General features: G+C 36.0%; 1 protein-coding gene and 1 long non-coding RNA gene across 3 annotated transcripts; both read right to left on the bottom strand.

Annotated features, from left to right (window-relative positions):
• Nucleotides 1–49: 49 nt before the first annotated feature.
• LOC143449487 (uncharacterized) lies at nucleotides 50–3,329 on the bottom strand. The gene is made up of 3 exons (XR_013114582.1): nucleotides 1,021–3,329; nucleotides 662–788; nucleotides 50–511 (listed from the first exon to the last, which is right to left on the bottom strand). It is a non-coding gene; the product is annotated as an uncharacterized LOC143449487 (long non-coding RNA).
• A 3,524-nt stretch (nucleotides 3,330–6,853) lies between these two features.
• Nucleotides 6,854–12,396, bottom strand: LOC143450393 (toll-like receptor 7). Of its 2 annotated transcripts, XM_076950915.1 has the most exons (3): nucleotides 10,209–12,396; nucleotides 8,786–9,965; nucleotides 6,854–8,702 (listed from the first exon to the last, which is right to left on the bottom strand). In XM_076950915.1, exons 1-3 carry the CDS (start codon nucleotides 11,737–11,739, stop codon nucleotides 8,480–8,482), a joined length of 2,934 nt encoding a protein of 977 aa, XP_076807030.1. In that variant the 5' UTR covers nucleotides 11,740–12,396; the 3' UTR covers nucleotides 6,854–8,479. The 2 variants fall into 2 exon arrangements, with proteins under 2 accessions (XP_076807030.1, XP_076807029.1); XM_076950914.1 differs by having other exon boundaries at nucleotides 8,786–12,395.
• Between the last annotated feature and the right edge of the window lie 6,722 nt (nucleotides 12,397–19,118).

Below are 19,118 nucleotides of genomic sequence, written 5' to 3'. Positions count from 1 at the left end.
GCACATGTTAGGAACAAAGTTGGCCCAAGGTACGTCCGCCATTCAACAGCCAGAGATATATGTTAGAAAGAGGTCAGGAAATTTGACAATGGGCAATGCTTGGGCCAAGTATGGCGACCGATCATAAGCCTTATATAACCATGCAAGAGCCTGAGAAAAATTATCTTATATTTTTCTCTGGGCCTAGTCTTTACCTGACATAAAACCCTTTCAGTAACATTACTAATAGCTACGATCTTTTGCGGCTTAATGCAACGTATACGTTTTAACTGATATTTATTGAAAGTTTTACTTGACAAAAGCAAGAACGCAGGAAATTAGAAAATGAAACGAAGATAAAATAAGAATTCTTTATAGGTGAGTGTGTATTTCTTCCCCACTGCTGCAAGATTCGATCGTCCTCAGACAAAACGTGAGAAATGTGACACTTTAATGCGGCTCTTTTGGTCTTTAGGATATTGTCAAAGCTGCAGCCCTCTTTTCCCTCCCACCATCCCAATCTCCGACTCCACTAAATACAAACTGGTGTTAAACATTGACATTAGGTTTAACATAGACTAAAAAATTTCACATTTTCAAACATCTACAATAAACACACACGAACCAAGAATGAATGCCAGCAATTTTCAGCAATGATAACAGTAAATGGAAGAGTATTTACCTTTCATCATCAGTTCGTACAAGACTTGATAGTGATCTTGCATTTTGGTTACATTCCTCAGCATCTGGCTCACTGGTTGAGCACTGCTGCGTAGTATACGCTAATCGACAGCACTTTTCATACAAACCTAATAAAAATAATGGAACAGGTAAGTCTCGTTAATCTAAATGAGTTTACACAAAAAGGTTTGCTTCGGGTAAAATGATATTTCCGTGATGTTTTGTTTCTCCTGTTAGCGAATTACATGCTACAAGATTACAAAACCTCACAAAAATGTCTCAGTAATGCCAACTAAACAATATTTGTATTACCTGCGTATAGTCATACACAACAATTAATACTTAGGCCTACGTACTCACTTGACTGATAGGCTACAATACATTGCAGCTAAATAACTTCCAATTTTTTTTTCAACTTCCAATTCATACTCAATTGGCTGGGATTAAACTGATGCGCTAGGCTAACACAAAAGAACTAGGGTTTAACTAACAAGCACTATAAGAATAGCGCTAACTATCACTAGCAAACAAGTCACGGCCTCACGGGCTCATCAGATCTAAGGACAGGAATTCAAGACAAAGAATTCCCATGAGGCTAGATTTCGTAAAAAAAAGCGCGAAATAAATCAATGCCACGCGATTGGTCAAGGGAAAAACCTTATCGGTAGAACTATGGGTAGAGTGATGACGTAGAAACTCTTCGGCGTAAAGAGAACAACTATAAAGGTTTGCGATTTGGTCGCCATGTTGAAAATGAATATTGTGTACGAGCTGTTGAAAGCGTGGCAGTGAGTTAGGTTTTATAACTACAAATGATTCCAAAAGGAACAATTTTGCGTTTTTACATAAAATTTTGAAAATGTACATTCCATCTTATAATAATAATTTATAATTAAGTTAACCGGTTAATTGTTCTACTTGCGCTTTGCATTTTATCGCCACTTATTGTAATATCGAACTACCACAATTATCATTACAATACAGTACCTACTGTGTGATCATTATCGTATTATACAATTTTCACACCTACAATGTTGGTAATCATCTATAGTCCATATACAATTAATTGTTTCCAATTACCTGGTAGGCTTTCAGTGACATGCAGAAATAACGTCTTTCAAGTTTGGTAAAAGGATACGTAAATAACAATCCAATATTTTTGATAAAACGTACATAAAAAATTTCGATTTTTATACCAACATTATGCAAGAAATTCTTACTTGAGGCAAGGTTTAGAAAGGTACCATGAACCAGCGATGGGCTGTTTATGATAAACTAGGATATATGTAAGATTATGTAACTCTTTCTTACGAACAAACATATTACATACATAATCTGTTATAATCAGACATAAGTGATCAATTGGCCATACATAATCTGGTATAATTTCCGACTGGGCAGGTTCAATGTAAAAATCCGTTTTGCAACCAGCGTAGTTTTCATAACAGTTGCTGTATAGATTCAGAAGTTTTATTTGCGGATATCTAGAAAAATCTGTTGGTTTTATGCGCCATATAGCATTATATGTGAGATCTAATGCTTCTACATTGCTTGCTAGGTTTTGTGGAATCGTTTTTAGTCCCCTGCTGTAACAATCAACATAAATGTAATTATGGTCCAGCCAAGGGGCAATTTGGACAAGCTTTTCTGGAACGGAGGCTTGTTCTGTCCAAGAAATAAAATCAACCCCATTGACGTTTGATGCTTCTTCGCAAGGATTCAATGGATTTCTGGCAAAGGCCATTAAAATAAATATAAAATTTGACAAGTATGCTACTGACCACATCATTTTCATTTACTTTATGTGCTCTTATATATCCTACATCTACAGTAATCAGCATAACCTAACTAAGTTAGAATTAAGTGAAACAATATAGCATAAATAAATAGTTAATAGTCCACAAAGCAATTTTCAGTTTTAGATTTTTCCAAACAATTGTTTTAATGTGGTATTTTCTAGACATTCATTAACTTTAAATCAGTAACCCATACGTTTATTAACAGTCAGGTTTGTTTAACAAAGCTTTAGCATTGTAGATATTATTTGCAGAAAATTTGATCCAAGATACTCCAAAAACAAAGTTTAATCTTGCAGCCTACGTTTAACTTTTCCCATGATATTAAATGGCGTACAAGTTCCTCAACATTTGGTTGTACTGTATTTGCAGGTGCAAATAAACATTTTTGCAGTAGTATTTGTTTTGTACAAACGGCATTATAGTCGGAGATTGCCATCATATCAGCTCTTGCAAATCGAATATTGCTGCCGAAATTGAGATGCACTACAGTTACCTGTACAAGCATTTCTGAATAAACTAGTTTAACTTGTTATACTTTGCTTTGTTGCAAAAAAGATGTCCTTGCAACTGAAAGCGTTTTATTAAAAGTACGAGGCTAATATAATTTACACTTATGGTATTACCAAGTTTAGTTATCGCTTCAATGCAAAGGTTTAGTTTCTATAAAAGACCTATTCCATTAATTATACGTTATTTACTTGCGCAACGCTTACATCAAAACGGTCATCTTTCTCATTATTCTAAATTGTGACATGTCACCACAAATCACTGACCTGTTTCTTGCCTTTGTGGTCTTAATGCTGTACATTTTAAATTCTAAATTTCCTTCTCAAGCAGCTTTCTGAGCTACGATGTGTTCCTTCTGTATTTAGAAAAACATATAAGTTAATTGTTTGAAATTAGTGATTATCTATAAAACTAAAACACTTCTTTTCTGTCGCTTAGTTTCCTTCATGATTTAGAAATAACAACATTTTACGAAGAAGCATGCGGAAGTGTTTTACGTAAGAAAGTGTTATTTAAAACTCCAACTTGTCACGTTAGTTTCGAATCTGTTTTGAGCAGTTCAGTACTTGACTGTATGTCATTCCACAAATTTAATTTCTCATATCAACTATACAGCTTTAAAATTCTGCTCAAAATACTCAAGTTTGTAATCTTTTCAATCGCAAAGTTGATGCAAAGCTGTCAATGTTCTCATAAACCTTTGCGAAATATATCTGTAAATTACATTTTATAATATAACCATTACAAGTTCCATTGTGTTAGTTGTTTAAATTCTTGCTTAGCAAACAATTTTGAGAAAACATCGAATAGGTGCAAATGTAACTGAGATTCACCTTGTACGTATAATAAGTGTTGTGGCGGAATAAACACACAGCGGCGTATGATTTAGTAAACGGTTATGCCTATAACATAAAAGCGAAGAGTTCCCGCTACAAATGCACTAATAAAGATTGCAATAAGCTTTTAAATTCTCATTATCTTTTTTGCATTGTTACGTAATGAAACGTGTTTACTGGCCAAGCAAAGAGCAAATCAGCTCAACCAGCAAACGTGACTAACTGAAACGACGGCTTTCTGCCAAATTTTAAAAGATTCAAAGTACGTTACGTTGAACAGCACTTCCGGCATCACAAAATGCTTTGTGATTTGAACGAAAGCAGAGTATACAAAACATTAATGTTGATAGATATGTCATGTAATCGATTTTGTGAAATCCTGTTCAGTAATAATCATCAAGGTTGTTCTGATCACTTTAACTTGTGTTTTCTGGTATACCGTTTCAGCTGAACTTGAAGGCTGTATCAAACCCTGACTTGAAATAAGACGACAATTAAATAAACCAGATTACGACACACGGATTGGGTATATCAATCGTCTGCTTTACTGCAGGAATTATATTCGAAGTGTCTTTAATGATGCGCTTGACAACATGCTGGGATAGGAATTTTGTCAGACCTTTCAACCAAGGGAGCAAAACCTTTTTGAAATCACCGATTATTGTAACGTAAAAAAGCAGCCGCATGGAAAAGTTACAGAATTTGAAAACAATTTATAGTAAATTTTACAAGTTGCTCCAATTTCCACCCAGCAAATTATTATGACATGATAAATGCGTTGTGATGCCCTATTGGCTATAAAGGTCACCGAGTGTGGTAGTCATAATCTTTAAGCGGCAATACGTTTCCAGCGAATTTGCAAATACTTTCAGAATACCATTTAGAATTGCATGAAAAGAAGATGATTTTGACAAAATTTTTAATGTCTATTGCTAAGTTTTTAATCAACGGGGAGATAAGTAAGACTTACGTCATTTCCGATGTTTAATCCCTCAAACGATTGTATGCCATGCATAGATGCGAAAACAAAGCTTGCAATGTCGTGAATAAAATGAATGTGCTTATATTTTACGCTGAGTCATTGCATGTAAGAAGCAAAACAAAACACGATTTTTGTTACGTTAAGCGACGGTTAGATATTCTTTTCATAAAATCATTTGGCACGCTTGCAAAGCCGTTCATTTCAAAGGTTAAGTATCATTAAATATAGACACTAAGCAAAGAGTGATTTAGACGCTGATTTTTATACGGGAACGACGTACTACTGTCCCTAACGTTTGTTAGTTACATCAAAATACAAAATAAATCAATTTCATACGCAATATAATGGAAAGGTTGAAGATACGGATCCCGGAATTCTTTTAAACTATGGCCTAAACACCTTTAAGGGTGCCACGTGTGCGGAGTGTTTCGTTCAATTCTTATGTAAGTAATTACTCAGTATCGTTTCTTTCTCGCTAATCTCAATTTAGCTGGCATGTTATCGACAGTAGAGCAGTCAACAATTGTAACCGTTTCTCCTTTTGTTTTAGGCGTTTTATTTTTAATAAATCATCACCATCTCATAGGTTGTATTGAAGCTGGGCGAGCCACAGCACAAATGGCGCGTTATAGTTTATCTTTTCATAACCCAAGTGCTGTAAAACCGGTCCTGCGTTGACAGCCAACGCTTAGTCACGGGTAGTTTTTCCATTGTTACAATTGTTGTTCATTGGTTTTTGATGCCTTGTTAGCATCTTAGGAAGTGCCGATAAGAACTTTTTGCCTTGTTGGAAGACGACAGTTATTTTTCACCAAAGAACTCCTATCTGTCCTATGTCCTAGTTCCACAGTTGTTACTTACTGTATTACACGTCTGTAGTGTATGCTGTATAACCAGGTTTCCTGAACCCTGCTGTGGTGGCAGTCGACTCCGACGTCTTTTTTTGTTTAGCTAGGTTGGCAATAGACAAGTTTCCAAAACCTGCTTTAACTTAACAACAGTTTCCAAAATCTGCCTAGTTGGTAGGTCATCACGATTTTTTTCTTGGTTCGCTTGATTGGCGATAACTGGCTCCCAAAGCTTGCCGCGCAGGCAGTAGTCAGCTTCAGTGACTGTTTCCACTTTAGAATCAGTTTTCCGTTTTGGTTCGTCTGGTCGGCAGTTTGTTATGTCCTTATAAAGCCATAACCTGGTTGGCATTGTAGTTTCATCGTCTGCTGTGATTCGTCAAGTCGGCAGTTATAGCCAGGTTGCGAAGCCTGGACTGTTGGCAGACGATTCCCATTTTTTTGGCGAGTGATGGTTGGTGATATCCCGAAGGAGTCGCCAAGTCCTATTCAGAGACCTGAAGGTAAAACAAAGTAACTAATAGCGAAAGACGTTGTTAAACCCTCGATACTGTGGCCCTTATTCTGCCGTTCAAACTGCATAGCAAACAAAAAGCAAAAGACCGTTAAACTATTCGTCGCGCAGGAAGCGATTCAAAGGGCCAATAAAGAGCTCGATGAAGCGTAACATCAAGATGTCGAAAAACTTCGGCAGAGGAGTGAAATAGCGGTGAAGGAAACTCATCAAAAGGCTTTGAAACTATATCGAAGGGCTGAATTGGAGCCTGGAGTAGCCACGACAGCAAGTGACATACTTCGACGTTGGTAAAAGTGCGACCAAACGCTTTTCCAAATCGCCACCAGCTTTGGGCAATGTTGATTGCGGTAACCATACAGATGCCTTCGACCGTGCCATGGAATCTCTTGTTTTCAGAACTCCGCCTCCAGATGTCTCTTTGGCATGGAGCCCGTTAATGTTGTTCGACTTGGTTGTCTTCATTGTACTCCGTTTGAGATCACTGCAGCTCTGGTATTTTCTAATATCTGGTTCCCGGCCCTTTTTCTTGTAAAAAGAACAATAAACGTTACAGTGACACCGTCTACATTATACATAAGTATAACTTAGGCCTATTATGCACGGTTTTTATTAAACCTAACGGCGGGCACAGCGAGTTTAAAAACCATTCCCAGTCGCAAATACTGGAAGAAATAATACTTTTCACTTTGGGTAAAACCCCCTTAAGAAAGATAATGTTCGGGCTCGGAAAATCCTTAGTAATTAAGCAAATCTTACTTGAATTAATTTAACAAGTTGAGGCGCAAAGGCTGTTTTTGTTTCAGGTCGCTAAAAAGTAAAAACCCTATAGTTACTCTTCTGCGCAAAGTTTTGTAGTATAGTTTCGCACGGTGGTCGGACGATTCAACCCGCGGACGATTTAACCCATTTACAAAAACGTCTACGCAGTTCGTTATCAGGCAAGGATGCTTTTACCACTATACCAATACACATCTTGTGTTGAAATAAAAACAGGTTTATGCACCGTGTTGTAACTAGTAGGCCTGCTTTGCGAAAAATAAATAAAGCCTACACGTCGATTAAAAGTCAAACCTTAGAAACCAAAAAAGTTTGAATCGGGAGATCGAACATTTTGAGAATAGTATAAGTCGCTTGTCTCCAGTCAATTTATTATTTTGGAAATAAACGAATAACCTTTCCTATAGCAGAGAGAGGGATTCTGTGTGCCATGATTCTTCTTATTTCGTTGTGGTTAGCAAGTTTGTACCTGAAGAAAATACGGTACGATTGCAATGGTACCATAACCGTTAACCACAACGTACAGGCCTATTCAGGATGGCCTAACTCTGGAGTCTAGACTGTCCAACATTAAGCTTACAATTGGCTGCAAAGTAACTTGGTAATAACCTAAGCCATAAGTACGTGAAAGGTCCGTGGGTTGAATCGTCCGCGGATTGAATCGTCCGCGGGATGAATCGTCCGCGGGTTGAATCGTCCGCGGGTTGAACCGTCCGCGGGTTGAACCGTCCGCGGGTTGAATCGTCCGTGGGTTGAATCGTCCGTGGGTTGAATCGTCCGCGGGTTAAATCGTCCGTGGGTTGAATCGACCGAGAACCGTTTCGCACTATTTTATGCTATGGCACATGGTGGCAGTTGCTCACAAGATAGAAAAAAATGGCTTGTTTTATTACACGTAATCCCATATAATTAATAAAATTGTCATGGTATAGTTTTCTGTATTGCATGCCACAAACCTTAAACGTTTATGTCAAGGGTTACATGCAGTTGGTACTATTTTATTTTTGAACACGCTTTACTCATTACATGTAGTTAACGGAAATAAGACCAGTTATGCTAAATTTAACTTCAAGGAAGTAAGCAGCTTTTTACTTGTCCAGTATAAGCCTACTTCTACAAAGACTGGAAAAAATCTAAATCGAGAAAGTATAAAAAGTAAATCTTAACTCTCCAAAGTAAATTGGTTTCGTAATTTCTACTATGCACTAACATTCGAAAGTTTTCAAATGAAGATAATGGCGACAAATAAATTTGTCGACAAATTTAATTACGTACATGTATAATAATGAATAAATCTGTATAGAAAAATCTGTGCTACACATATTGTTGCAAAATGTTTTTGTAAACATGAACAGCAAAATTGGTTTCATGCGGTTAAACAATTAAAGATCTATAACAATTTCATAAAAGGCTTGTTTGATAGTGTGTGTATATATATAGAGTTCTGTAGATATTATAATACACGCTAGTATGACTTTTGTTTTCTTTTTCGCCTAAAATGCAAGGCGCACTTTGGTTTGACTTTTCAGACAAACCACTTACGAGAACATTTTTCACAGCTTTGTGCTTTTACAAAAAGCAGTTCTCAGTACTTCAAAGAACATCACTTCGTCATCATTTGTGTAATCAAATTTCAGGAAATTGTAGAATTTTCGGTTGAAACTTTGTTGGATTAATTCTGGAACCCGAGCTGCTTCTTCACCGTGCCACTCCATCAATATCAGTTGATCTCTTCCAGCAGAATGTTGAAGTTCTTGAAGTGCGATTAACAAAAACCTACAGTAAAAGAAAAGAAAAAAGAAGTCACAAGAATGAACGCAAGAAATTATAAATGCTGAACATATACACCATCAACTCACCTGCATATTGGAGTATCACAAAAGTGACCAGACAAAATTAAAATAGTTTTTCGACTCATACTAACAAGCCGAAGAAGATTTTCTGTTGGAGCCGAGCCAACCTCAATGTCACGACCAGACAAAAAGACTTTTATAGAAGGTTCTCCGTTAATCATCCCAGGTACCAGTTTATTATCCACCCAATCACCGAGTGCATCATTGCTGCAGTCAAAGAACACGAAAACGTTTTGGTCTTTATCCGCTTGTGGTGTTAACAAAATATTGCCTGATTTCAGTGAGTGGACTCTAAAATATTCGTTTACTTTTCGAAATATAAACCTTTTGAACCATTTGCTATAACCAACAATGCCACATAAAATGAATGTCGCTATTAAGACAGTAAATACAACAGTAAACAAAAAATTAATCTGTAAATCACATGACGTGTTGTATCCATATCGCGACACTGGTCGCCCACGCAAACCAAGCGGGGTATGGCAAGCCACACAGCCGCCGTAATATTCATCGATTTCCGTTGTACATTCTGAATAAAATCCAGGAAGCTGCGTTTTGTCACTCACATCAGAAATATACCACAAATAAAAATTGTCCCATACAAAACAGTAGCAATCCAATTCATTCCATCTTACGTCCAAGTACAGCAGCGAGTCCAGCATATTTTTGTTGAAAATACTTGGATCTAGTCTGGATAGGTAATTGTAACTAAGGTCAAGTTTCTGTAGATGAAGATTGGAAAAAAATTCTGGTTGAATAAAAGTAATCTTATTTCGAGCAGCTGTCAATATTTCCAAGTGATTAAGTGAAGATATATTTCCTTTTAGTTGGACAATGTCATTGTGATCTAACTTAAGCAAACGTAGCGATTTGATACCCTCTAATGTTGATGATGGAAAATGAAGGATGTTATTGTAACTCATATCTAAACTTTCAAGATGATTTAAACCTTGCAACCAATCTGAAGAAAATTCACCTTTAAGACTGCAATCTCTGACGACAAGTTGGCGGGTGTTAGGAAAGAATTCTAAAAAGTTTGGTTTTTGTTCAATGTACCTCAAGTCATTTTTAGAAATTGTGAGGCTGACAACCGATTCAACTGTGCAATTTTCTATTTCTTGCCAATCACTTAATGCAGCATTAACTTCTGCGGTTTCCTCTTGCCATGTCAAGTCCACATCGCTGGCTGCGCTCAAATGACACAAAAATGTATAGTCATATAATGTCATAGTTTCTCCTGTCAACAATATTTGATGCAAGTTGGATAACTCACTAAACGCAAATTTATCTACTTTAAAAATGGGATTATGAGATAAGTTGATGCTGCACAAATACTTAAGATGTTTCACATCATCCATTTGCAGCTCTTTTATGTTGTTATGAGATAAATCCAGGATTGTTGCAGATGGCAATAAAAAGTTTTGCTTACCTCTGACAGTTGCTATTTGATTATTTGAATAATCAAATGCTCCTGTTTGGTTGCACTCGAAGTCAGCACCAGGCAAAGATAACTTTAGTGTTGGTCTTTTTTTGGATTCAAAACCTGTAGAAAATGACTCTACGGTCTTGACCTTTGAAAGGATTTTGCTTTGGTTTGAATAGATGTTTTCAAAACTTAAGAAGTTATGAGTTGCTCGAAGCGATTTCAGATGGCGCAATCTGGACCATGCATCAGTGGAAAAATGGTGAACATTACAGTAGGAAATATCGATTGTGGAGAAATGTGATAATTTCGATAAACTTGCAAATGATTGATTGTCGATAATACGAAACTGCATTGACCAGTCCGATGAAGTCACAGCCTTTTCCGTAGTGCCAAGGATCAATGATTGTAGCAATGTAAACTTAGAGTACAAGTCACCTAATCTTAGCAAATCGATAGTTTCTGGGCGTCCACATCCTGGGCTGTTATTGAAAGACAAATCGAGGTGGTGGAGATTAACCAAGTTTTCTAAATATGTTGGTTCAAAAATTGTTTTCTTCAAACAGTTAAACGACACATCAAGTGCAATTAAATCTTTATTTTGTTGAAACGTTTTATCCGAGAGGAAAGGGATAAAATTCCATGAAAGGTTCAGAAATTGCAGGTGAGTAAGTGGATCAAACGCACCTTCATCAATACTCAGACTTATTGATTCTGTTGAAAGCATTTTTGATAAGTCCAATATCTCTAAACCAGTTGCGTTGGTAAAGTCGTCTTTCTTCAAGCGGAACACTTTATTTCCAGTCAGTATTAAACCTTTAAGTTCACTGCGTAATAATGTTGTTGGAATTCGTTTCCAGCTATTGTCTTTGAGATCAAGAAATTTTAAGGTTGACGGCAATTTGTTATTTATGGTAAAATTTCTTGGACATTCGTAGGATGCAAGAGCACCAAAGCAATTTAATTGACTGATAAAGATTGTTAGGTTGCTTAAGTGATCAAGGTGAGTTGTAATTTCACCTAGCCATGTTCTAGTTATATCCAAGCCAAATATGGAAGAAGGAAGTTTCCTTGGAAACTCACAAAGGTAGTTGTACTCCAAAGTTAACCATTTTAACTGAATGAGATGATCTAATGCACCAGGTTCAATGTATAAACAGTTTGGACATTGACCAGTAAGCATATTACAGTTTCCTAATATATTCAAAAGCTTCAATTTTCTATACTCTTCAAAGTCGATCGATTTTATGTGACTAATGCCATTGTAAGAGAGGTCCAACGCTTCCACATTGCCTGCTATATTTTGAGGAATAGCTTTTAATCCCCTGCCATAACAATCGACATATATATAATCACGATCTAGCCAAGGAGCAAATCTTTCTACGCGTATTGTAGGATTAACAAGTTTCTCTGTCCAAGCTAAGAAATCTACTCCATTAATGCTTGATACTGGCTCGCAAGGGTTAAGAGGATTTCTAAAAAAGCCCACTGAAAAGAGCAAACATTGAAGCCACAATTTTGGAATCAAAGCCTTCATTTGTGTCTAAAATATTTATTTCTGCATTTAAAAAGCAAAATATTGCTAAACACTTGTATAGTCTATTTTGCTAGCAAGCAAAAGATATATTTATTAAGTAATTTTTCAGGAAACTCCATTTTATAGACATGCCTTAAAAAAGTATTTGAAGCAGCATGTTTGAACTAGCTTTCAAAGATATTAGAAAGTTATCAAACAATATTACATGTTAAATGACGCTGTCCTAAATGCTTTATTTGCTTTGTTCTAAAAACGACCGCACTTCAGCATGATGCCTCGAATTTATCAGGAAATCGAACGAAGCTTTGCTGATCACGTTTTATGATTTATCGATTGGCTGCAGCTTTGAATCTACTTTCGATCCAAGTGAGTCTGAGCCTGATCATAAAAGCGAAACAAGATATTCTTTCCGTTTATCTGTTTTCATTGGAGAAGCCTACCTGATAACATTTCGTCAATCGCATGTCATACAACAGGCTTACCTCATAAAAATCATTGATTTTGAAATAATAATAAATCCATATTCAATCTGCATTAACAAAAGTATCTTACTTCGTTTTATACGTTAATATTAAAGCCGGGTAGAAACTACTAAAGAATTATCACCATTGGTTTGGTAATTTACCCAGCATCAGCGTCAAATACCTTTTATGCTTGAATGATGAAGCGATTTTGTCTACAAAATGTTTGTTACCGTTGTCATGCCAAATTTCCTTCGGGCATTGTGACGTAAAATACCGCATGAATCGGTTGAAATTTGCCGATCAGAAATCTCGCTTTCCTTTCAAGTTAGTAATTTTTACTTTGTTTGTGAGTTAAGGTTGTAACCTTGTACTAGACGGCAATCATCAAGGTTTTTAAGCGGAAAAGTTATGTTAAGCCATGAGATGTTTTTACGACAAATGCCCGAAAAAAATTGGCAGCTGGAACAAACAAACAAGTTTGATTTGGCACCAATTTCTTGGTTAGTCATTCAGCTACGTATTCATTATCGTTATCGAATTCTATTCACAAGAAATAAATCAATAGCTACGTAAAGCAAGAATCCAACTTCATCTGCAAATAACCGATCAGGAAGTCACATAACGGATTAACCAATAACCAGTAGCAAATTATGCATATTCAATATTCACACAACAGAATACGCAATCTCCAATGTTACCATCGGAACCATTCGGGTTCAAAATAAACTTTATGTAACTACTGTAACTACCTGTATAACTTTGTAACTGTTTAGTTTTTGTTTTTGCATTTCTCTGAAATTCGCTTCTAATGGCATAGCTGACTTGAAACGAAAATAGCGAACAGCGGTTATGAAGGAAAATATATGACGCACGTCTATGTATAACTGAGTTTCGATTGAGTGAGATCAACGGCTACACAAGTCACGCAACAAGGAAGCATGAAATGTAACTATTATAATGATGTAAGAATAACTAAACTTAAGATCTCCAAAAGTTAAAAATACGATTTTTCTCAATCAATCATTTTATTTTTCGTCAAAAACACGATGGGAACGAAAAATCAAACCAGTTGCCACTTACAGGCGCCATTTAACTGGAAAAAGGGACAAAGCCGAATAGGTTTAAACGTTTCAAAAATAATTAAGGTAATAATTGCTGGTAACAACTAGCACGGCCAATAACCCCATATCGGAATGACATTGCAACCAGAAAACTTTTGATTGTTTTCTGTGTAATAAAAATGATTTTTACAGATCGAGTACCTTTCATTTTGTTTCTAAAAGTGTATTTGCTGTTGCTTGATTACGAACAATCCAAACTACTTACTTGTTAGAAAGTGTAACGCTTTCTTTGTAGCTTAAAATGATGAAACGCAAACCATGAAATGTTCCTAAAGGCAATTTTAAAATTGTAGGTGTGTGGTTGACGTTTGTAATTTCAGTGACATGATTTACGCTCTTCGTGACAAAGGTAACTCTGCAAAAGTAACAATTCAACCAAATTGAAATAGCACCTCACATTGTCTCGTTTAAGCACTTTCAGGATAGCCTTGTCACAAGTAAGAGTTTATGTATAGGCTATGCTACATGTATAGCAGAGTTTCGTCTTTTATGGCGATTGGGTACCGGTGACGTGCACTCAAGTGATTAAGCATTGTGACGTCACATGACTAGAAGTAAGATTTTCTCTGACATTCCTTGGATAATGTCGTCGGTTACCTGTACCGTACCGCAGTATCGGTTTACAATTTAGCCTAGAACTAGTAGAGCAAATTGCGGTATCTGCGCGTGAGTTCAGGTAAACGATATATAATAATCGTTGTAACTAGGCTTTCCAGGAACGTGTTATGGTGGAAATTAACTGCATTTGTTTATTTTATAAGATTTTTGAGGTTCAAAACAGTAGTATATTTATCAAAAATCTCCGCTATCACGACGCATTCCAAAGGCGATGCGGCATTTTGCTTAATTGTTTGCAATTCACCGATGGTGTCAACTTTAAAATATATTGCAAACTTCATTTATATAACTTAATGTTTTGTGTATATTTGTTATCGAGACATTATGATATCACTATGCTCCCATTCTACTCGCATAAGTGTCAAAGCATGTTAAAGTGAACACCTCCAGTGCTTATTACAAGGGCGACCGCAGAATATTTTCAAATGGTAAGCAATAAATTTTTTTATACAATTAATGATACAACTGTCTTGTCCTCGGTATATCAGCCTTGTGTCCAGAAGCGTCGAGGAGGGCGGTGGGGGTTGGGGGCGATGGCTTTGGGAAAGCTTGGGCTGAAACATCTGGGTTTATCAACCCCGTCCAAAATGTGCGGAGCTAAAAATGCTTGGCATTTTACACTTAACAAAACGCTTTGAAACACCTCGAAATAAAATGTATAATAAAATTGATAGGAAAAACAGCTGGCAATTTATGGCAGACGAGTTTAAACCACCGTATGCAACAATTTTGTAATGCCGTGTAATTCGCTTATTTTATGTTTTGCAAAGATCAGTCAAGATTATTGACAAAGCTGGTGTTGCGTAAGGCATGCATACGTTTCAAAGTCATTTTGTGCAAAAGCTATTAAAAACTGGTTTTAAAATTCCTTCCTAATTAGTCAAAAGTGCGCTGATTGCAAATTTTTTGTCATTTTAGGCATGAAAAACGCTTTACAACGCCTCAAAATGAAATTTATTCTCATATTTTACGTACAATAGATGCAAATTTATAGTTTAACGCCATTTTCAAAAATTTTTTGAACACCACAGACCCGCCTATTTACTTTGCTAGAGGTGGAAGCCGAAAGCTGTTTCGTGCAAAGAAGAAAATGCGATGAACAAAAAGACACGTGAAAAGACGTATCGCCCCAAAAAATAGAGTTCGTGAGGGAGTCATGACCCATTGAACCCCTATACGCAAATGATTTTAATTAAGAAATATTATTACACAATAAGGACTTTACTGATTTTATAGATTTTGTGCTTAAGTTAGCCAGAATCAACAAATCAAATGGAATGAGCATAACGTATGTCCAAATTAAAAAATTATCAGGATTTCCGAGATTTTTTTGTAATACGACAGCAGTTAGTTTACAACTAGATAAATCACTGGAATCTTTTCTCATTTAACTTTCCAGACGTCATTTGAGATTAGCAAGTTGTGTGGCTGATTGTCTACAGTCATATTACCCGAAAATGTGAAGAAATAAACTATTTCAACTTTACTCTTTTTTCTCTCTTTCTCATCATGATTTGACAATAACTGTTGTTATAGTAACCATTTCGGTGCAAATGACAGCCAGGCTACGAATACGTAACAACGATATACTGGATGATATTTTCACTGGATAAGTAACTTTACTTACTTTTTACGGCTATTTCTGATTCCAATCGGTATGACATGAAACTTGCCGCAATCAAATGTCGTCATAATTTCATCCATCTCGAGTCATTTGCGTTTGCAGCTCTTTCGTGAGTGCTGTATGTAATAAAACAAATGCACTCTACGCGTTACCAAACATGTAGCCACCAAATACGACATGAGGATGGGTTTTGCTTGACTTGTACTCTTGGATTTCTTGACAAAATGTAAAAAACACAGGTTTGCTGGATTGCACAGCCAGGGATTTTTAATGTTTTACTTTGGTTTATTTTAATTGATTGATTTTTCGGTTGTTTGAATTATATTTGAAAGTGTTTGTTAGTCGGTTCAATTTTTACGTCTCACTTATTCGCAGATCTTCGCAACCAATTAACAACTGACTTTAAATGCTTTAATGGCCCTTAACGACTTAGTACAGTCATGATAAGATTAAGACGCATTATCAGTAACTAAAAGGTCGCTATGCTAAAAGTGTATGTCTCATGCAGCTGCAGCCCCTTGCCAGAGTTAGACAACTACGCTTAAGTTAGTCTTATGTTAGGAGAACGGAAATGTCAAGTATGAATGAACGAACGGGAAATTAGGATGTAATTGATTTAGCTATTGATAGGATTCAGTTGAAGTTAGATCTAATTCAACTAATAGATTTTAGTTAGGTTTATTGATTATTGCAGAATATGTTATAACATTTTAGTCAACAAGAAATTATAACAAATAATTTTGAACATTACTTGTTCCAGTGAAACTAAGTTATACACTACCTTATACAGCCCTAATTTATTTTCATGCGTTTGCGTTGGATTAACCAGTTAAGGCAGTGAAAATCCAAAACAAACAAAAATGGCGTGGTCAGTCTAGATTCGTCCTATCAAATGGCGCGGGAAAAGACCTGATGAAGTGTGCAATGCACATCTGATTAACTCACTTTTACTTTACTGTAAGAGTGATACCAAGCGATTAATTATATCTAAGATAGAGTGACTATTTCACCGTAAGTAGTTCACGCAATCCGTTAAGATAGGCGGTTAGGTTAGGAGAACGGGTATGCAAAAGGTCGATTTAAGCTATTTAGGGTTTAATTGAGGTTAGGTTTACATTAAAGAAAGATTTAGGTAAGGTTTGGGCTATATAACATTATGTTATAACATTTAAATAAGGTTATCAAGAAACCATGCAAAATAGCTTTAAACATAAGATTTTTCGGGCGAAATAGTGACAGCCTATCTAAAAATGTAAGATTCCAATCACAATCAACATAAGCAGGACACGTTGCAGAGGATGAAGTTTTATGCAAAGTTAATGAACGGATTTTTCAGAGGTTCACCGCAGCAGAAATATTTTAAGATTTAAACCGCTTTTATTATCATTAATTTTGTGGCACACTAAAATGACCGCGAAGCCGCCTTTCCGAAACTACACAACAATAGTGGTGCGTCACAATGGACATCTTTGCTTGAACTGCTAGTCAATACAAGCTGTGAGCCAACCGGTAAACACCATAAACATAGACATCGCATGCACATCGCAAGGCAAACCAAATCTCACAGTCTGTTTTGGGTTAGTAAACATGTGCTAGCAACCCCACACGTGCTATGCCGCATAAAACTTAAAAGCACATTTAGTGAAACATCTCTATTCTATAAACTATTATTATTGGTTGCCTATTGTAACGATTGACGGAGACCGTATCAAGCAACAAAGATACGTTGAAGCTGTCGCTGTGACAACATCCAATAGAACAAAAGCATTGTAAAAATTAATGTCAAGGTAACGTCACATGCAAGAAAAGCATATTGATTGCATATTCCTTTCTGAAGGAATATTCTTAACGATAACGTTTTTAATGTAGTGAGCATTTGCCACTTCAAACAAAACACTTTTGACATTGAAAAACATGTACATAAACGTCGTTATCTACGTCATCCAATCCAAGAATTTTCATTTTAAAGGCAAGGAACGTTGACTGTAACATTTGTACGCCACTTTTGAAAACCTATGCACGGCAATGAAATTGTACCACATATAATAATTATTTCAATTACAAAACACACCTAAGTAGGCTATAACGTGTTGTAATGTACAGTATGGTAGCAGCCTAGACTTTCTAACATTACTGATTGCCTTAAAACACCCCCACCCTTAACACTATATAGATCACCCATTTGCGTTTGAAAAAAAACGTAAAAAACAAAAAGCATTAATTGAAGTAAAAATTTGGCGAAAAATTCCACAAAATAGTTGTTTGGGGTTTGCTTTAACAAATTACTTGGTGATTTAATGCAATTTGTTAAACAATTCTTGTTTAAACATTTCCAATTTACCAAATCTAAGCTTAATTGTTTAGTGTTTTGATGACCTAGTACCTGTTGCTTAATACCCCGAGCTCCCTTAATCGTTACATTAGGCAACAAATAATAGATTATGAAATGGATATGATTCACTACACTTAGACTACTTTCATTTCTTGAACGGCATAACAAGTGTGGGATGGATGACTCATGATTAATGGTTCAGAACTGACCACGCCGTTTTTATTTGTTTTAGATTTTCTCTGTCTCATGGCGCAGTGTGTACTTAGCTATAAAAGTGACAATGTTCCAGACAAGCATTAATTTGCTGTAATAGCGGTTAAAATACATGAGCCAGTTAAACGCTGTGCATTGTCAAGGAATTGTCAGACGCGGTCCAGGTGTTCGTTTGTTATTAAGTTATATGATTTCATGTTAACATTGTTGATATTACTGGTTCGGTACTTTTTACAAATATTTCGAGAGTAAAGTATTAATAGGCACTTATCTATCTTTTCCTTAATAGTGACGTCGATTTTAAATGTGTGACAATACAGCAAGTCATAGGCCTACTTACTTATGTTAAAATCTTTAAATTGCCTAAAATGGTGAAACAAACACATAACTTAATGGACATTTTTATTGCGCTCTTCATCAACGGATGTACTTGCCAAATGTGCGCATGTAGCTGATGCTTAAAGCACGCATCTTATGTTATAGTCAGGTGTCAGATCAGAAGTTAAAGTTATGAACAAAATAAATATTTTATGTAACTCATAAAGTACATGGTACATAAAATACAGACATACCGGTAATTTTTAAACTCTCTATATTAACTTAAACGGACAATTTGAAGCGACCTGCGTAGAACCAAACTCATGAGTCGTTATCAGTAATTGCTTAAACATATATATATATGTACCCAGAGATTTGTTTTGCTTGACATCCGGTTCCTTGTGCGAACAAAAGGCAGAAAGAAGAGGTTGATTACTCTTAAACAGGGGCCTGTATACTTTCAGTGGATACGGGGAGTATATGGAGAATCGATAACGTATTTGCAGGTTACTTCTTTACCGTTTAAAGTCAGATATTTGCGTTGTAAGGAAGTCGTTAACTATTCCAATAGCGATAAAGTCTTGTTTGAAAATGGAAAAAGTTTTACTTCATTGCAAAGATGATATTAACTGCAGCGTTTAATTACCATTTTAAATATTAGCGATACAGCCAATGTGAAATTATACCGA

Source organism: Clavelina lepadiformis, chromosome 3 (genome assembly GCF_947623445.1).
Source record: "Clavelina lepadiformis chromosome 3, kaClaLepa1.1, whole genome shotgun sequence".
Taxonomy (NCBI): domain Eukaryota; kingdom Metazoa; phylum Chordata; class Ascidiacea; order Aplousobranchia; family Clavelinidae; genus Clavelina; species Clavelina lepadiformis.
This window is presented reverse-complemented; position numbering and strand designations above follow the sequence as displayed.

What these genes read in the sequence shown, in the direction of transcription:
- LOC143450393 (XM_076950914.1), bottom strand. Translation starts at nt 11,739, where the DNA reads ATGAAGGCTTTGATTCCAAAATTGTGGCTTCAATGTTTGCTCTTTTCA. An exon ending in TGTGATACTCCAATATGCAG is followed by an intron (nt 8,703 to 8,785) that starts GTGAGTTGATGG and finishes CTTTTACTGTAG; the next exon opens with GTTTTTGTTAATCGCACTTC.